At 42.7% G+C, this 18,411-nt stretch overlaps 1 protein-coding gene across 1 annotated transcript in view; it reads right to left on the bottom strand.

The window, feature by feature from the left end:
• FANCA (FA complementation group A) overlaps nucleotides 1–18,411 on the bottom strand; it is a 37,093-nt gene extending 18,682 nt beyond the window's left edge. Inside the window, exons 1-21 of the mRNA XM_040615181.1 lie at nucleotides 18,339–18,411; nucleotides 17,670–17,779; nucleotides 16,717–16,789; nucleotides 16,121–16,263; nucleotides 15,420–15,515; nucleotides 13,153–13,226; nucleotides 11,945–12,057; nucleotides 11,139–11,221; nucleotides 10,685–10,718; nucleotides 8,185–8,251; nucleotides 7,495–7,607; nucleotides 6,475–6,551; nucleotides 5,870–6,011; nucleotides 5,156–5,289; nucleotides 4,054–4,164; nucleotides 3,485–3,580; nucleotides 3,328–3,387; nucleotides 2,158–2,246; nucleotides 1,689–1,749; nucleotides 1,542–1,591; nucleotides 336–412 (exon numbers count right to left, since the gene is read on the bottom strand). Of these exons, the coding sequence (XP_040471115.1) occupies nucleotides 336–412; nucleotides 1,542–1,591; nucleotides 1,689–1,749; nucleotides 2,158–2,246; nucleotides 3,328–3,387; nucleotides 3,485–3,580; nucleotides 4,054–4,164; nucleotides 5,156–5,289; nucleotides 5,870–6,011; nucleotides 6,475–6,551; nucleotides 7,495–7,607; nucleotides 8,185–8,251; nucleotides 10,685–10,718; nucleotides 11,139–11,221; nucleotides 11,945–12,057; nucleotides 13,153–13,226; nucleotides 15,420–15,515; nucleotides 16,121–16,263; nucleotides 16,717–16,789; nucleotides 17,670–17,779; nucleotides 18,339–18,378 (1,843 nt within the window). The 5' untranslated portion in view covers nucleotides 18,379–18,411. The remainder of the gene's footprint in view (nucleotides 1–335; nucleotides 413–1,541; nucleotides 1,592–1,688; nucleotides 1,750–2,157; nucleotides 2,247–3,327; nucleotides 3,388–3,484; nucleotides 3,581–4,053; nucleotides 4,165–5,155; nucleotides 5,290–5,869; nucleotides 6,012–6,474; nucleotides 6,552–7,494; nucleotides 7,608–8,184; nucleotides 8,252–10,684; nucleotides 10,719–11,138; nucleotides 11,222–11,944; nucleotides 12,058–13,152; nucleotides 13,227–15,419; nucleotides 15,516–16,120; nucleotides 16,264–16,716; nucleotides 16,790–17,669; nucleotides 17,780–18,338) is intronic.

The following is an 18,411-nucleotide window of genomic DNA, read 5'->3' as shown; positions in this document are numbered from 1 at the left end:
CCAGAGCTGAGGAGCATTCAAGCTGCAAACGCTGATTCATGGAGATGTATCTGAGCTAGATTTAAATCAGCTAGCTCAGACATCATCTGCAGCCTCAGCACAGCACACAGCTCCGCATGGACTGCAAAAATCCCACCCAAGCAGGGTAGGCAGAGAAAGTCATTATGAGAGTAACTATTTAACATCTCAGTAAGACATAAAGAATGTACACATATTTACGTATAGATTAAAGACCTAGTCAGCCATAATTTTTTTGAACATTTTCAATTCAGGAGGGCATCAATGGAAAAATTATCTTTTCTTCAAACTGATCCATAAGTAAATGTATTTTTTACCTTGTAACATTTTCTCCTTCATAGCACGACAGGCTTGCATGTACGTGGAGTACAAGTTCAAGGGTATTTTATCAGCTCTATAATAATAAGACATTTATTATACCACATAACCACATTCAAACTTCAGCTTTATTAAATATAAGCATAAACAACAGCTATGCCGTGAAATGTAATTAGAAGCTCCATCTCCATACAGAGCATCTGAAGCATTTTTTAATCATCATCTGACACAAGGGCCAGAAATTTATATCCAAGGCTTTTGCAGCAAGTATTATACATGTGTAACACACACTACACAAAACCAATATTATATATATTATTAATGCATGCATTAATACCTAGTTCATATATAGTACGCATCTAAGATCACGTAAGAGTGTAAGTTATGTGACATGCAGTATTCACACATCTAAAACACTAATGTGATGGAGAGCAAAGTTTGACCTCCGACACCTGCTGGGCAGGCCCTCAGTATTAAAACCATATTACATGAGGCTCCTAGAACTCATCTGCTTCTCTTAGAATTTTAAAAAAATGATCCAGTCTTTAATTTTAGAGTTTGACTGGAATGACAAGGCAGGACTAAATGCCTCATTTGTAGATACTGTTGCCAACATTTTTTTTTCATGATAGGTTACACAGGGATTACTGAACTTAAAATAAAGCTGTTTCTGCAATGCAGAAAAGCACTTTTAAACATGCATACAGGGCAAGCTTGAGTTCTGAGGGGGGCTGCATTCTCCTGGGGCATTACCCTGGTGTCCTTAAGAGCAGCTCATAAAGAAGCATCAACAGACATATAAGTTTTTTCTTTCACTTTTCCCATATGCTCTCTCAAAGAGAGGTGAGCCTTTCACAGGGGGGCTCATCTTCCTGGTGAAGTTTTATACACAGCAGTATTCTCCAGAGTTTGCATAAAAATATATCTGGCCTGCAGTCAGAGGGCTGCATGTGACGACTCCTAGATAATGGTTTCACAGTGGCTATAGGGCTAATTACAGAACTGAAGATATTCGCCTATACAGATAAGCTACCCCATCCACAACCTGCAAGCCACAAGCCTGGGCACGAAGCCCTGCCAAGAGGGTTAGCCAACACTCAGCGTTTTGTAAACAGTGTCAAAGTCTCCGATAAACTGACGTAAAGTCAAATGTTCTGAAGGGAAAGTCCAGAAGCACAGAAAATAACACTGGGAAGTCTCAATACCTCTTTAAAGAATCTATAAAAGCCATGCGTGCGTCTGGGGTTTTAGGGAGCTGCAATAGAAAAACAAGCAGGTTAGGCAGAAATTACCCATTTACAAACACACATCTAAATGGGAGGATCAAAAAAAAGCCAAAACCAAATACTAACCACACGTGGCCTGAGCAAAGCAGGAAGAAACCAGGAAGTATAATATGGTCGCCTGAAAATACTGAGACAGAAAATAAATATAGCAAAATATTAACAATGCCAAAGCTGCGAAGTGCCATCTCATTACTTCAAGAATTAGGCTCCTGCAGATAAGAAATATTCGTGGTGACATGAACAACCACAGACAAATCAAGTTCAGATTAGCCAAGAGTTATTAGTTTCTTTAATTTTGCTTTTTCTTTATTATAACAACCGTGGACTTCTCGTGCAGGTGTGCATATGCCTTTTTGCTCTCTGCACAACTAGCCTCTATTTAGATGACTATGGAGGAAGTGGATAACACAGAAGGAATTTCCCCAAACCTTCATTGCGCCCACATCCTCAATTTTTCTTGTTATTTTCATTTGGACTTGGCTTTCATTATTATTATTGTAGCTAAAACCAAGAAGAGTTGAAAAGCACACGGTACCTGGCTTCTATCACAGATGTTGGTATCTTCCTTGAGTTTTCAAATATCTGAAGGGCCTTTTCAACATCACGAAGTGCCTGGCCCTGGGGCTGGCTCATGCAAGTAACAACAAGAGAAACACATTGTGAGAAATCAAGGATGACTATGATCTTCCCTTCTTGTCTGTGCTGTGAAGGGAAGTGACTGAACGAAGGCAATTGAATAACAAGAACTACCTGATGTGCAGAGTAAAACTGCAGGATAGAGACACAGGGCCTGAACCATCGGCCTGCCTCAATAAGGCTGTAATTTATAACAGCTGTTCTGGGACAGCTCAAAGGTCCGTGTAGTTCTGTACGCACCTCTTACAGCAACTGCAGCAGCTACTCCTGGTTAACATCACATTGTTTTTCAGTTGGCCCCCATGGGGACAGTATCTTTTCTGTTCTGAATATGGTTTATTGTTATTCCATTTTAGTTTGTACACTTGGAATCAAGACCCATAATCTTTGCTTCCAGTCTGTGCTACTACACTGCAGGCAGGACTGCCGCCCTGAGTTACTCTTGTTTGAGCCATAAGACATCTTAAGATTGCAACCACCTGTGCCAGTTTCTCAACTGACAAACAGATCAGAGTTGGAAGAAATTAAATTAAATTTTCACTTACGACTTTCAGTTCATCACAAGACTAGATTTCATTGCAGTATATGCTCTGGTCAACTGGCAGAGCTAACGTAGCCCCAGTTCCTGCAAGCCTGTGCTCTCCATCCCCGCACCACACAACAACATCAGATCTCCCTTTGTCCCTTAAACCCCCTCCCACAGAATTTTCCATTTGTTTACTATAACCCTCAGTACAGGATGGGAAAGAGGTAGCCAGCAATTCCCTACTTCCAACAGCGGGTGCTGACTGGAGGGCTAATGTAGGTGTTGCTTGGCCAGTAGCTAGCTGGCTAATTACCAAGTTCCTCTGCAGCCTCATCACAGTCTATTTGTCCCCCAGGTAAGTAGTTTTCATGAAATCTGGGGAGAGCCTGCGTATTTACAGCCGCTAACCCCTCCATCTTAAAGCGGGAAAAGATTCAGCAGCGTGCTCGAGCTTGGTAGGAATGGCAAAGAGGTTGATAGCCTAAGCTCTTTTCCAGGGCAAAAGGGGCATGACTGAGGAGAAGACTGTCAGGCCAGCAGTACCTGCACAGATTCATCTGTGGAAGACAAGTCTTCATACAGCCCCATATCTTCTATAGCAACCTGTGTGATGTTATGGAGAGATGCACATGGTCACAACACAGCTAGTATTTTGACAGACCCAGAAAGAACTCTCTTCAAAGAGACAATTTTTACTAACCTTGAGGTCAGCCAGTCTGGTTTTAGCCAGAGTGATGTACTCCAAGAGAATCGACCGATGTTTTGTTGGCACAAAAGGTGGGTACATTATATGGACCTGAAATATGAAAATCACAAGGTTTTCCATTTTTAAAGGAAATTAGTGTAAAATTCTGCTTAATGTTTACCGTCATTTACCTCAAACATTCCCCACAGAAGATGTTATTGTTTTAAGAAAAGCCATTTTCATGGCAACTAACATGCAATTTTTCCCAACAACCACCACTAAACACTTCAGTGAACTTCTTTGAATTCAACTCCATGAAAGGAACTCTCCTTGTTGTCAAGTAAACAAAAGAATTTTCTGCTTCCTTATTTCAGGAAGAAAATGTTTTGAATAATGTATCAGAAGTAATGCAATTACTATAACATCATCAATAATATGCTGAACCCAGTCAAAGACATATAATGCAATTACTGTAATAACAATAATAATAAGCTGAACCTAGTCAAAGACTAGTCAAAGTACATCCACTTTGGAGCAGTTCTTTATTGGTTTTTAGAAAACAATCTCTATTAGCATCTCCTCACCTTCAAGTACGGTGCTGCTTCAAAGGGCACTAGCTCTGACAAGAACTCAAAGAGGAAGACCAGAGCTTTCTTACTGCTCCCATGGTGACCACCAGCATTCCCAAAGGAAGCCTGAAACAGAGGAAAATGACAATGCAGCCCCTTTCAGCGTAGAAAGAATCCCCATCCCAGCAATGCTGTACCTCAGTGCACAACTCCCAGACATCCATTACAGATGTCTGTTTGCTGTCAAGAGAATCTTTCTGCAGATAAGTTTCTACAGAAGTTTTCTTTTGAGTTTCATTGTCCGGTTTCCAGAAAGCCTGCCATGTCACGCTCAACATTTTGATGTGCTACCATAAGAACACTTAGAGGAGTTAAACAAAGCAACACCAAAATGCACCAGAGGATTGAGAGCCATGAGGGAACCACAAATCTGCAGGTTTCTGCACAGGTTTATCTGGGCGTTATATGGAAAAGAATCCAGTTTGAGACTACATGGAACACAACTAGTTTACCTTTTGATACATCCTGAACACTCTATCAGCAAAGGCTGAGCTTAGATTTGCAAACTCATACAAAGGAATTTACAGCTTTAAATTATGTGGAGATTTGCATACCTAAAATACCTAAATGTTTACAACTGGAAGCTAACAGCCAATTATCTTTAAGGTCAAACACAGCAATTACAGCTGCATGCAAACATCCAGGAAACAGGAATGCTTCATCTGCAATAACCCACAACTTATGCAATAACAACTGTGTTGGTTATCAAGATACTGAAATACATCCAAGATTATGATTGTAACAGGAATTACACGTCTGCATTCCTGACAAGTAACTAGAGAAGGCAAGATGGACTTAAAATATGAAAGAAAGGAAAATCAAAGCAAGCCAAATAAATACATTCTTTCCAGACAAAAAGGCAGTAATAAATACTAACTTGCTCCTAATACCAATACAATCACTTACTACTCTTTCTTTTTTCCCCTCTCTCTCTCTCTCTCTCTCATTCCTGGCAATCTTGTTTGAAACCAGGCTTTTGCTGTGCAGCAGAATATTCCTTACATGCAGGTTTCCTCACATAATTAATAATTACCAGTCGGGCCTCATTTAGTCTTACCTTAAACCATTCCGAGTAAGGCATGAACACAGCAGGCCCCTCTAGAGCAGCCTGACGAGCTATCAGGAACGCAGTGATCATATTTTCCATATCATAATTCCCAAAGGCCTTTATCAGGAGATGGCTCAGTAGATCTAGAAACATAAAACACTAACCTCAAATCTTGCTCTCGACAACTGTGCTGTAACTTTATATAGTAAATGAAGACAAATATCTGTGATAAACATGTGCCAAATGAAGAAGGATGTGTATTGCAGCTTGGGGAACCTTTAGGACTTGCTTATACTTTTTTCATACACTTTCAACAGCCAAATACTCTTGGATTCCAACCTGCAGGAATTGTAGGGGTCCAGCAATGAGATGATCAGTAAGCAACTCTAACAAACAAGGTCTGCTAGCAAAGGCGAGATAGAAGAACTAAGCTTCAGTAATTGCTACTCAAATTAATACTTAAGATAATTATCAAAACCATTATTAGCTGCACACAAAGTTTGAGAAGTGTCAGGCACAAGGCCTGGCGTTCATGTTGCCACTGACATGGAACGTTTGAAAGGAAAAGCAGATTTTCTGCTGTTCTTTTCCATGCAGTGATCTCAAAACAGCAACCACAAATGACTATGCTGCTACACCAGTCAGTGTAGTACACCAGTACCCTTCAGTACCTGGAAAGCAGTAAGCACACACTAGCTTGCAGGCTTGCCAGTACCTCCTTACCTTTGAACAGTTGCTCAGCCTCAGCTTGACAGACTACCAACGTGGAAACACAGGAGAGGACATGCTGCCAGTTCACTTCACGAGTCTCCAGGACTTGCTGCAGCTGGCTGATCGACTCCTTTGCACTGAATGCCACAAACAGCTGGAAGAGTGATAGCAATTCGTTTTAGCTATGACATACAGCCACCCGTAAGAGTGAATCAGACTGTCAAGACTAACACGCAGATGTCTTTTGCATAACTTTTGAAAAAGCTATCCTGTGTGCATCTTTTGCATCAGCTTTCCAGGGTGAGATACCATCCTGGCTTGGAACCAGCATTGGCTAAAATAAACAGTAATATCCCAATTCTTTCAGAAGTCATGTCATATTCTCTAACAATAAAAATTCACATCTTAATGAGAACAAAGACGGTAATTGAAAAGCTTTGCATGAACAGAAATCCTTGTAGTACTTTCTCTTCATGCTTCCTCCTGCCTACAACTTCTGGCAGCTGGTTCAGATTCTGCGACTGAAACGCAGTATTTTTAAATAATCTCATTTGGGTATTTCAATGAGTATAAACCCAATGTAATAAAGTTCTCTTTGTGAAACCTGGAAGACCTACTTTGCGATACAATGTAGTAAGCAGTGAACAAGTCCTTGTGAAGCTCCACTCTTTCTGCATACGAATGGCATCAGACACTGTACCCAGAAAGAGAAAATTTTACTCTTCAGCAATAGATTTTAAAATACCCCCAAAACACATAAAGTTAACCAAGATACATTAAAAACTGCTCACAGAAGTCCTCTCTCACCCACTTGTCTTCGGAACACCAGCAACAAGGACCCTGCCATTTTGCTATGAGAACGTCATCTCAAAGCTGTTCCTTCAATCACACATTCATAGGCCAACATAGTGTGTGCACAGGGAATCATCAAGGAATTGTCTTTTTCTTCAATAATCTCTTCCAGCTGGAAACCAGCAATGACATGGCTCTCCCACACAACAGGCAAGCAGCTCTAGATCATAGCTTAGCGTGACTTTACCAGAGATTCTGGGACCTAAACATATTTCTTCCCAAAAACATCAAGCTTCACAACTAGAAGGATTCTATCTTCTGCCTTTACAGATTAGGAGCCTTCCTGCCTTTATCTCTAATCTATCAAAAGAAACCCCTCATCAGTAGGGAAAGGCCACATCTTGTGCGTAAACCCACACACAGGGGCCACACTAGTTTAGCCCCAAGCTCGCTCTGCAGCACCACCTCTCCCGCCCCATTTCTCCTTTGGCCAGAACTGTTCCCAGAGGTCAGAGATCTCCCACATCTACTCCGTAAAGGCTGCTCATAGATATTACTCCCAATATCTGTTCACAAGCTGCTGGCCGAAGCTCTGTTTGAAGGCACTGATTTTCCATCTGAAGTTTTCTCCTGAACTACAGCCCTCTAAAGTCTAGATTAATTTCTTTTTTGGTATGATCTGGTACCCTGTTTATATAGACCTGGGAAAAAGCTAGAGAGTCAGGCACTTCTCTGGCTCTGATTCCTCCAGGCTGGACTCCATTCAGCAAGGTTTGGGTGGGAGGAAACTCCAGACACACAATAACGCACCCTGGAGACATTCACTTCTCCCCGTCTATTCCTACCTTTCAACAACGGGTTGTAGGTAAGAACCTCGGTCAGGGTGTGTCTAAAAAACTGCTGCAAGGAATCCGGATGAACTGCACTTTTATAAACTGACACACTGAACACATTCAGCCTACAAATGACAAGGAAATATTCAGGAACAATGCACAGGACATATGATCAACCAGGTACTGATTAGGATGAATGCCTAGTTTTTCTTTTATATCTATCTTATCAAATTGCCAGATATATACTTTTTCATACGGTTTGTTTTGTGTTTTTTTTAAATCTATTGGTTACTCAGTTTATGTAGATATCAGCTTTACAAACTTGAGTTTAACATATACCCCTGCACAGGACAGGACTGAAGGCTGGGATGTACAAAGTACTTTAAACAGGTTTAGAAGCAGGAATTGGAGGAGATGACAGCACCTTCCAGTTGTCTCTGCGCAGAAGCAGAGTGAGAAACCTTGAGAGGGGAAACTCACCGTGTGCCGAGAGGGTGCTCCAAGATTGGTTCCAACACTGCTAGAACACCCTTTCCTACCTGATGCTTATCTTTTTTAAAGCATTTTCATTTGCACATATTTTATTAGAAAGGAGAATACTAAACATAAGGGGAAACAACATTTCCCCCTGTTTCAGTAACAAATGTAACAGTGGATAAAAAACCTCCTCCTGCCATTCTTTGGAGGAACAGCATTTCTTACCAGAACCTCATTGCTTGCAATGTGGAAACGTCTTCTTGCTTCTCTTTACCAACAGCATCAAGCACCCCTGTAACCCAAAATAAAGACACAAAACCACAATAAGAGATATGGAAATTGTAGGAACTGTGACACTAAAGAACACGCAGGAACTAACAGGAGCAAGCACTTTGTGCACCTTTAAGAAGGTGACCCCATTAGGGAAATGTGCAGAAGCCATTCAACAGTGCTAAATTCTTATAAATTTTTTTAAAAAGTGACACAGACTCGAAAACTATTAACACTAACCTTGAACCAATTTAAAACCATTCCCAAGAATGTGCTAATAATTAAGCCATTTAAAAATGCACATAAATTAGTATTTCATTTCCAAACCCAATCCTAATTGTGCATCTGCAAGTGTGAATGCTGCAAAGCTGCACAAGAAGAGACTCTGTCTGGAGGCAGGGATTTGCACAAGCAAGCTTTGAATTAACCACCCCTGGAAAGAACGGTCTTAACCGCCCTCGCCGAACAAAGAGCATGCTGCTGGGAGTGCCATGCATTTGTAACAGCAGTAGGACTTCACATTTGCTTAGCAGAAATTCCTCCAAAAGCTAGAGCTGTCCTAAAATGACTGGTAAGAGGTCAAACAGGTTGGCAGCTTGCACAGCACGGTGTCTTGATGATCAGCCCATACCACTCAAAGGCCACATACTAAGAGACTCTGCTTTACAGCCTGCTGCAGCAGCACTTTTTCTGTTTCTGTTTCTTTTTCTGTTTTAAACCTACCTTTAAAAGCCTCCTCTTTTAACTGTTAAAAGTTTGTTTTGTTTATTAAGATCTTTCAGTGAAGCACCCCGAAAAGGAAATTTACTGGGCTGGGGCAGCAAAACAGGTGTCCCTCACGTGCCTTTCATAAGGCAGTCCAGAGTGTCAGCATGTAATGCTCTCCTCTCCTGCTGAGGAATACTTTAAGGTTAAGTAGGGGAGAATGGAGAAAAGGAGATAAACTCTACTTATCTTCAGGCACAGGAGTTCAATATAGCAAGATCATTACTGTGAAGCACAGTGCTCCCATGCTACTCTTCCCTGTCCTTCTCTGCCTCTGAAGGTCGTCATTAATAGTGAATCATTTTACATAAAGGATCCTAATGTTCTTCAAAGCAGCTGATTAGTTAAGTGAAACTCCTCAAAGGTGACCTAAAAGTATGCACTAATAAAAATACCTTATATAAAATTCATTTAATACAATTTCAGACACACAGACTGCAAGTCAGCCAGTGGCAGTGCAAGCTGCACAAACATGAAGGTCAAACGAAGAACGGGTTAGCAGAGTCCTGCCTGCCTGCCAACAGTCTGCTTCCTTCCCCCAAAATCCCCCTAGTCCAGTGTTTATAAGGGTTATTTTTCAACTACCAACACTGTTAAAGGGCCACCCAAGATGGGACTCATACATATTAAATAATAAAGCACTTCTCTTACAGCTTTCCCTTTCTAGAAGCACTCCAAAGGCTGTAAAGCATCTCTGGTCTACAGACAACGACCCCTGTGAGGCATGGGGTAAGGCTGGCAGTGCCCGCGGGAAGAGATACACAAGGGAGGGAGCAGTGCTGGTGTTGCGTCCTGGCTTTTGGTCACCTTACAGCAGGGGGAAAGCTCTAACCTCTGCAGCAGCACTGAGCATGTTGCTGAAAGACGCCAGCAAGAAAAGTGGTAAAGTGCTGTCACTAAGGAGACAGGCAAGTAACTACAGCCACCCAGTCTGATTATATTAATACATTGGCGCAGGGCACACAAGGTGTAAGCGAGCTTTTCCTCTGCTGTACAGCAGATAGAGCAACCTACCATGAAGATCATCCATGACACAAGACAAAAATAACCCTCATGTGTGTTGTCTTTCTGCATCGGGATTTGCAATGCAAATCAGACACTACTACGCTTGAGGTCACAGCAGCAGCAGCAGGACTGCCCAGGCCAAGACAGGCACGTTGTCTGTGGCACAGTTCTTGCAGACTGGCCATTTAAAGATTACACGTGTACATTATATGTCTTTGCTCAGCATAAAATAATCAATGATAGGTTTCACAAAACATTAGTCTGCAAATCCAAACTGCAACCCAGCAAAACAGCTTACATGCATGGGACTTCATAAATTCAAATTTACTAAGCAGAAAAAGTTATCCTAGCCTACCCTCTGTGCTACAACTGCTTCAAATCAAACTTGTTAAAAATCAGCTCAGATATCTACCTGATGCTGCAGCTGGGAGCATCAAAAAGAACTGGCATAAAAGGCAGGAAATTACCTGCAGTGTTAGGAGACACTCACCTTACAAGAGTGAAGGGGAAAAGCAGAGGCACATAAAATCAGCGACAAATATGCACAACAGAGGAAAAGCATCCCAGGCAAAGGATTTCTCCTTAGAGATTTAACAGTGTCCTTAGAGATTTAACAACGAACAAGCAACATAAGTCTAGCAAACATCAGTGACTGCACAAAGCTACAAATCACAAAAACACTTACATGTCAACATTCTTTGCAAGACAGCATGACAGATCTGTACAAAATTGACAAATTAAGACCATTTAAAATTTAAAAGCGCTGCAGTTATATACAGAAAAAGTAAACTGGCTCAAAGAAAGAGTTTTGTCCCTCTTAGTTTAAAGCTTAACTTTTACCTCAGGCTCTACTGTAGAACAGATGCTTGCCCTCTGTCTATTGTATTTCCCATGGTTACCAGCATTCCACGTCTCACATTCAATCGGAAAAAAACGAGCAATCAAGGTGTAACCGAGGAAGCTTTAAAAAACCTTGGTGAGCTTAAAAGTCTCTGTTCTGGTCTCACCATTTCCTTCTCACCCACTCCAGCACCTGGACCACCACCCTTTCTTTGCTGTTCTAATACTCAGCAAGGCACGGAGGTATAGAATGGAACTACTTAAACAACTGTTCATAAATAGGTTAATTTTGTCCTTACATAGGGGACCTTCTTGAATTCCAGCTTCCTTCCCAGAGCTGAAGTTTGCTGAAAGCCACTCTGAAGAAACACAATCACAAAGTCTGTAAATCAAGAAAGAATTAGTGTTTCAGCATCCCCCTTTCAATATACTTGCTCTTTTGCCTCCCCATCTCGGTTTCCCAGGAAGACTAGTGTCTGAAAAGCAGCAGTCAGCTGGAATCATTTATTTTCTTGGACTAAAATGACTCCCAGGCAAAAGGACCTAGAACAATGGATGAAAGGAGCACAGAAACTTAAAGGATTTTAAACGCTAAAGAATTCACAGGTCTTCTGCTCTATTACCACTGCAAAACTCATACGGGTTGTACCTGACCAACTGCACGGGTCCAAAGATCTGACTACAGCTCTTCAATCAAATTACGTAGGGATTTTTTTTTTCTAAACAAAACCACAAAGTAAGTAATAGAAAATGAGAGGGAGAAAATGGAACTGTTAAACATTTCTGGTCCAAAGTATCTCAGACACTTAGCAGAAGCATCACATTCTCAATGTGTGGCCCCACACACCTCGCAGTTACGCTTTCTTGCCATATTGTAACTCCAAGGGATATAGAAATTCAAGCCAATTATCTTTTAAGGGGGAAAAAATTTGCTAAATTCACAAAATATAAAAACGTATTTCCCCTCACTGAAACAAGGTAAGAAAATGCAAAGCAAGGCCCCTGTTCTTACACCTCCAAGCTTTTGATTCATACAGCCCTTGCTGCAAGCTGTGCAGACCAGCAGCCAGGCCCTGCTCCACCAGCACCCAGTTGAGAGCCTTGCCTGAGAGAACACGCCCAGCGAGTGCTGCATCCTCTGAGGACTCCTCCGCCTGCTTACAGAGGCCACAAAGGCTGCTGCACAGCCACTCCACCGCAGCTGGGGCAGCTGGGTTGCTGAGAACAAACAAAAGCACATTCATTTCAATCCTTCCTGCTTTTTCTAAGGCTTGTTTTTTTCCCCACCACCCTCTCTCAGACTCAGGAAAGAGCCTTCTGTGCAGAGCTCTGCCCTAGATGTGGCATTTCATTTATTTGATTTGGACCAGCAAGAGCTTTATTGGCTTTATAAAAAGATTCCACAACAAACACATCCAAAGGAAAATATACATGTGAAACTGAGTGTTCAAATATTTCCTCATCTCTGACACTGAAGTATTTTGGTTTAGAAAGTTTTGCTAGAAGAAAGACTTTAGTTCTGATTTATAAGATACTTGGACAAAAATTATTAAAATAAATAATTAAGCTCTTAATCTATCCCTTTGGTTGCCTTAAATTTGAAGCACAGCAGGCACTGAAGGCTTTTTTTCCTATCACATTAACAGACAAGCAAACCAATATCAAAACCCTAAAAGATCGCTGTAACATTCCTTTGACATCATAAGAAAACAACCCGAACATCACAAAGGATAACTGGTTTTAGTTGTTAGGTCTGTATTGGGGGAGAAAAAATAAATCAATTCTTAGGATAACTGTTCTCTGGAGACCTGTTAAACCTTAATAAACTGTAAGGTTTTATGAAGATGGAAGCACATGGCTTCTGCAAAGCAAGACTTCTCATCAAGCACTAATTTTTACAGGCTTTCCAAAGCAGAGCCATAGGCATGGCCAGATGAACTGAAGGAGCTGGGTTACAGAGCCCTCTCCCACACAGTGTGGTAACCACCCACATGCAGCTATCTGTGCCAGCGAAACAAAGCACGAGATGAAACATCACCTAGGACAGTCTGCAGTGGTGGTTGTCACTGAACCATTCTGCTTCACATTGTGGCTGATTCAGTAGCCCTCAAATCAGCCACTGCACCTTAAACTGCACTAATTAACCTAGAGTAACCTCTCAAACCCGGGTAACTTCTTAAATCCTGCTAATCTGATCACTTGCCAGCATCTGACTATATTCTTAGTCCAGAATACTTATAACTAATCCTCGATTACATTTCAATAGGCTTTAAGAGATTAAATACATCTGCAAGCCTATAAACCTCTGTTTACCTCTCCAGCAGCTCCCCCAGTCCAACGATGCCGTCTCTGTGCAGATGCCACACAGCTTCCAGCACTGGAGGGTCCTAATGAGATGTCACAATTAGGTCACAGTCTGCATTTTGCAGTAAACTTAACATTTGGGTGATGTAAATTATATATCAAAAAATAAAACTAAGTTCCATTTATTCAGACTATCCAGAACTTACTAAAATTTTAAAACAACAACATAGGAAATACCATATGAGGAAAGATTATATTTGATTTTTCCTTCCTATAAATTTTGAATGGCTGTGGGTTGTAGATGCATCATCATTTTAAGTTTTAATGGTTAAGTAACAATTATATCCATCTTTGCCCCCCTGGAATAATGCTGATTCTACATATTCAGAGAGGCAGTGGATATCCCAGGAAACAGGTAACATCACAAAGTTTCAAGTCTTGTTAATTTAGATCCAGAAACAGATTAGAGAATTACCACTTAGCCTGTTGAATGTTTATTAGTCTCTGTGGAGCGAGTGCTGCTCTCAAATCTATTTCCCAATAACAGACTACAAAAAGACACTGCAACTGTACGGGCAGAGAGGCCGATGGACACAGAGGAAAATCAAACACCACATGAGCCATCCTGCTTCTAAACACCAGGCTCGCTGTTGGCAAAATCAGCACAAGGCACTGCTTCTGTGCGGATGAAACTGCCACCCTGCTTTCCTTCCTGCACCATCCCTTCCAGCTCCTGCCTGGAACAGTGTGTCCTGGAGAGTGTCCTGTGCCAGCAAAACAGGACTGTGGGGTGCACCTGGCAGGGAAAACTGTGCAGCAGCAGCAGCAGCAACTTCTGCTCATTCCAGCCTCCCTACAAAAATGGTCCCAGACAGAAACAAAATCTTCACTCCTCATGAAGGAAGAGGTACTTGGGAGTCTTGGGCACACAAGTCACTCCAAAGAAAAACCAAAGCTCCATGAGCTTTCTGCAACGACCAGCAGCTGCCTCATAGCATGACCCTAGACTTGCCTACACACTTTGTCTTTGACAACTTAATTCTTTACCATAACAATCTCAATTACACAGCAGCACTTGATGTCTGTGTCTACCTGAGAATGAGGAGATCTTAATCAGCCTACAAAATATACAGGATTCTATTTTCAGCCCAGGATCCGACACTTGAGACTACAGCATGCCTGTTTATCCTGGCAGACCGGCCTCTTCCTTCTTTCCCACCAGAGCAGTGAGCAGACAGAACTGTCCTGCTCACAAGACGTTCTTAACTCCACTTAGAGCACCACTTATCTTAGAAAACAAACCACCCAAATGAAATCAAAACAACACATTTGTGAAGCAATGCAACCTGTTACCTGCTATCATATTTCTCTCAAGCCATTTTCTGCATGAACTCACTTAGGCTTATCACCATTCCCAGAGAACCAGAATGCCAGAGACACACTGAATATTGCTGGCAAAGTACATAAAGGACTTCTGGGACTGTGCCTTCCCACAGCCAGCTGGGAGCTTCTACACTGCCTGGTTAATTGATCTGAATTGCTTAGCCCAGACAGCAAACTTGCATGCCAACTGATGGAAAGTTACTAGTGTATTTCATTGAGAACAGTAAGGCAGTGACACTAAATAGGAAAAAAAACTATACCCCCAAACTATCTCTTACCTGTGGTGTCACCTCAGATGATTTTAATCCCTTTACCCATGCTGTAACTCCAGACACCGTATTGCCATTCCCTTCCTAGCAGGTTCCCAGTGAGAACCAGCCATGCAGAGTACAAACAGGAACAGTTAAACAACTGCTTCAGAGAGGCAGGAGTGCTGCTTGCCTAGCTCCCCAAAACCAGTACATGACCACCAAGATGCTGTCAACTCTCCTTTGTGGCAGTCTTTCTGAAGCGGCCACACAAAGCAAATCCTTGTACAGAGACAAGGAAGCTCCCAGTGAACTTGCTTTAAAATAAACAAAACAAAAAAACCCAACACCATTTATAAGTCAGTTCATGCTTTTGAAAGGTCAGAAAGACCACATTCATTCTCAGGAGGAGTTCATGACTGCAGCTAATCAGAGCAGGGATGAGCAGTTGCAAGACTGCTCTAGGTCACCAAAAAAACCCAGCGAGGGAAACTGAACAGAAATCACAGCACTTCAACAGTCCATTTAGCAGTTATCCCTGGCCTTGATGGGAGAGGAGGGTTGAAAACACGCTACCACATCCCACAGATTAAGTCTGTGTGAGGTCTGTCTGTAACACAGCAATGTTTCTCCATGAGTTCTTACCTTCATTTTCCACATTTCTTGACAGAAGAGTGGGCAACAGAACACATTGTTCACCAGTAAATCCTTGACCGTTTGAAGCAAGCAAGACAACCTCTTCTGGAATTACCCCAGAAATGAAGCAGAAATAATTGCCTTTGTAAATAACACGTTCCTAGAAAACCAATTTGTTGCTTTTCCCTGTTTACTGTTTTTTAAAAGCTTGAATGGTAGAGAGGATTCATGGGAAAGGCCCAAACTTTTCATCTTAAGGCTTAGCTAAAGCAGCCAGGCTGACAGCAGTGGCACCTGACATCTCCTCAGAGGCAACTTGAGCCAGCAGTCACGGCACAGCTTTTGCACAGATGGCCATCCCACAACTGGCCACACTGCAAACTGAGACAATCAATAAAAACGGAATCACGCATTGAAGAGACTGAGTCTGAGGTACACCAGAGGTGATAACATAGGATCTGCTTAGAGAGACCTGTGTAACACTGCACTTCAGCAACAAACAAAAAACTTCATTTCCAAGCTGTCAAAACCAGCTGCTTTCCTGTAGAGGAGAACGCTGTACTTCTGTGAGCATATTGGACACAGAAATTAATAATCATCCACTCAAGTCCTACACACTTGGGTGACTATCAGAACAGATAAACTGGATTTAAAGTCAAACCTAACATCACTGTTTTCTTGATAAATTAAATGTAAACCTTTTCCCTTACTCTCTGGTCCAAGTTCAGCAGTGGGACTTGAGAGGGGCCAGCAGAAGCCTGGCAGATCCGCTCGATGCTGGTAACAGCATTTTTGGCTGCCAAGATTGCTGTGGGCACACCCAATCTTGAGGCCTGTTCCTGCAGAACAGAGACTAAACAAACCAAAGCAGAAAGCTGTCAGCATGGGAGAGGAAAAAAAGGGTTAAAAAACGTGACTATGAAGACATAAGTCCCAAGTCTTAAACCCCTTCTGGCAGAGATGTAATTTGCAGCAATGGACAAATCATTTTCATTTCTATGTATCGTTCCTTTACTGTACATAAAAATAAGGGCAGAAAAACCACAGAGAGGGAATACTCCTTGCTAACCACAGATTTTTGTATTTTAGTCTTGTGGGGCTTACAGTTACACTTTCAAATAACCAAAATACTCAACAATCAGACTCTTGCCAGGTGCATCATCACCAGACAAGTAAGAAACAAGTAGCTGGATGGGAGACCAGAACAATGAAAAGAAAGTAAAACTGGGATTGTAATACTTAACAGGCAAAACTTCAGTACATGATTTCCCAAATCTGTCTCTAATAGATATGCGCTTTCACTCACCTATAAATGGTTCTGACGATACTTCCTGGTGCTCTGCACTATCCTGTCCAGCTGGTTTGGCTGAACCCTCCACCTGGAAGCCAAAGAAAAATGTAACAGCCTTAGGTGTCTCTGACACACATTCACAAACCTATTCCCTCTAAAGGATACTGAGCAGCTCTGGCATTCTTGGGGGCTGGAGCAACTGAACTGAAACTAACACCAAGCTCCCACACCATCACAGTAAACAAAGATTTTAGGGCACCTTACAAGAAGCATATGTATAGTTATCATCATTTTCTGCAAAGAAAAGGAGATAGAAATCAAAGTTACTTGTCCCCAGTCACCCAACAGATCAGCAGCAGCACCAGGAACAGAATTTCTATCCTGGAATAGAAATATTATGCAGACAAATAAACATCGTTGTGGCTGAACTGTGGGAAGCATTTGAATTGTCTATTGCAGTTATCAAAGCCAAAAGCTCTCTCCAGTGTGTGAGCAGAAGGTAGAACATGTCCAAGTCAGAATGTTGGCTCAAGCATCTATATAGGCAAATTACAGAGGTTTTCATAAAGACAGTCACCTTAATCAAAAATGGCTGGTAACTCAGAGAAAACCCAAGCAACTCCAGATATTATTTTTTTCTCTCTAGAACAAGAAGTCGGTTCTAACCCCAAGAAAAAGGTGGCAGATTTCCCTCTGTCCCAAATCCAAACCATACTTGACCATTTTTAGTCTATAACAATAAAACATAGAAGGATAAAGGAAAAAAATAATCTCATTTCTGCAACACAGACCTCTCAACTTCAGCTTACTCCTACGGTGCCGTTCTTTCTTTTCACATACCATGAAAACTGTGTTCCCAGGACATTCACTCTACAGTTGCCATAAGAAGGGCCCTGGAACCCACCTCCAGCTGGGATCTCCTGTGATTCCCAGCCTGACCGTTACACCCTGAACCATTGTGCTCCTACCTCCAAGAGGAGGTCGTTCAGGTTCTGATGGTGATCCAGAAGGCGCAGAGCCGCTTCCTGGAGCTCCGCTCCACTCCCAAAGGCACTTTTTCTTTTCCTGGCTCTCCCTGCTGAGAAATATGGATTTCTTTTATAACCACAGCTTGCTCCAACAGCACCCCCGAGGACACCTCGCTCTCTGCTGCTGCAGCACACATCTTGGACAGAGCAAAGGCAGCCCCAGCCAGACCCTGGTTAGTCAGCAGTGTGACAGGAGCAGTGCGGGATGTTTCTGCCTGCTGCTCCGGCAGCTCTGCAGGTAAAGCCCCACGGCCTTCAGCACAAGCAGCCAAAGCCCTGCCAGGCACTGTCAGCCATCGGCCTCCAAAGGCCCTCAGCCCAAAGCAACCAAGGTGCTGCCCTGACACCCCCAGCCCAGGACGGGAGGTGCAGCAGGGCCGCAAGAAGGCCACCAGCCTTTGGGAGAGGGGTTCTGGGGGGAGCAGGGCTGAGGAGAGCTGAGGCGAGGGGCTGCCAGGAGCCCAGAGCACCAGGCAGGCCGGAGGATGGGGGTCTATGAGGGCAGAGAGGATACATTCATCCCACCCTTCCCCTCTGCTGTCCCTGCAGGAAGCACCAGGTCAAGAGCTCTCTCAGAGAAGCCCCGGCACCACCTCAGCCCGGACCTACCCAGCAGGTCCCGCCACGTCCTCCCGCCTGGGCCGGCCATGGCGGCGGGCCCGCTCGCTCCCCGCCGAACCAA

Source organism: Falco naumanni, chromosome 15, assembly GCF_017639655.2.
Source record: "Falco naumanni isolate bFalNau1 chromosome 15, bFalNau1.pat, whole genome shotgun sequence".
Taxonomy (NCBI): domain Eukaryota; kingdom Metazoa; phylum Chordata; class Aves; order Falconiformes; family Falconidae; genus Falco; species Falco naumanni.
Note: the sequence above shows the minus strand (reverse complement) of the source record. Positions and strands in the feature narration are given on the sequence as shown.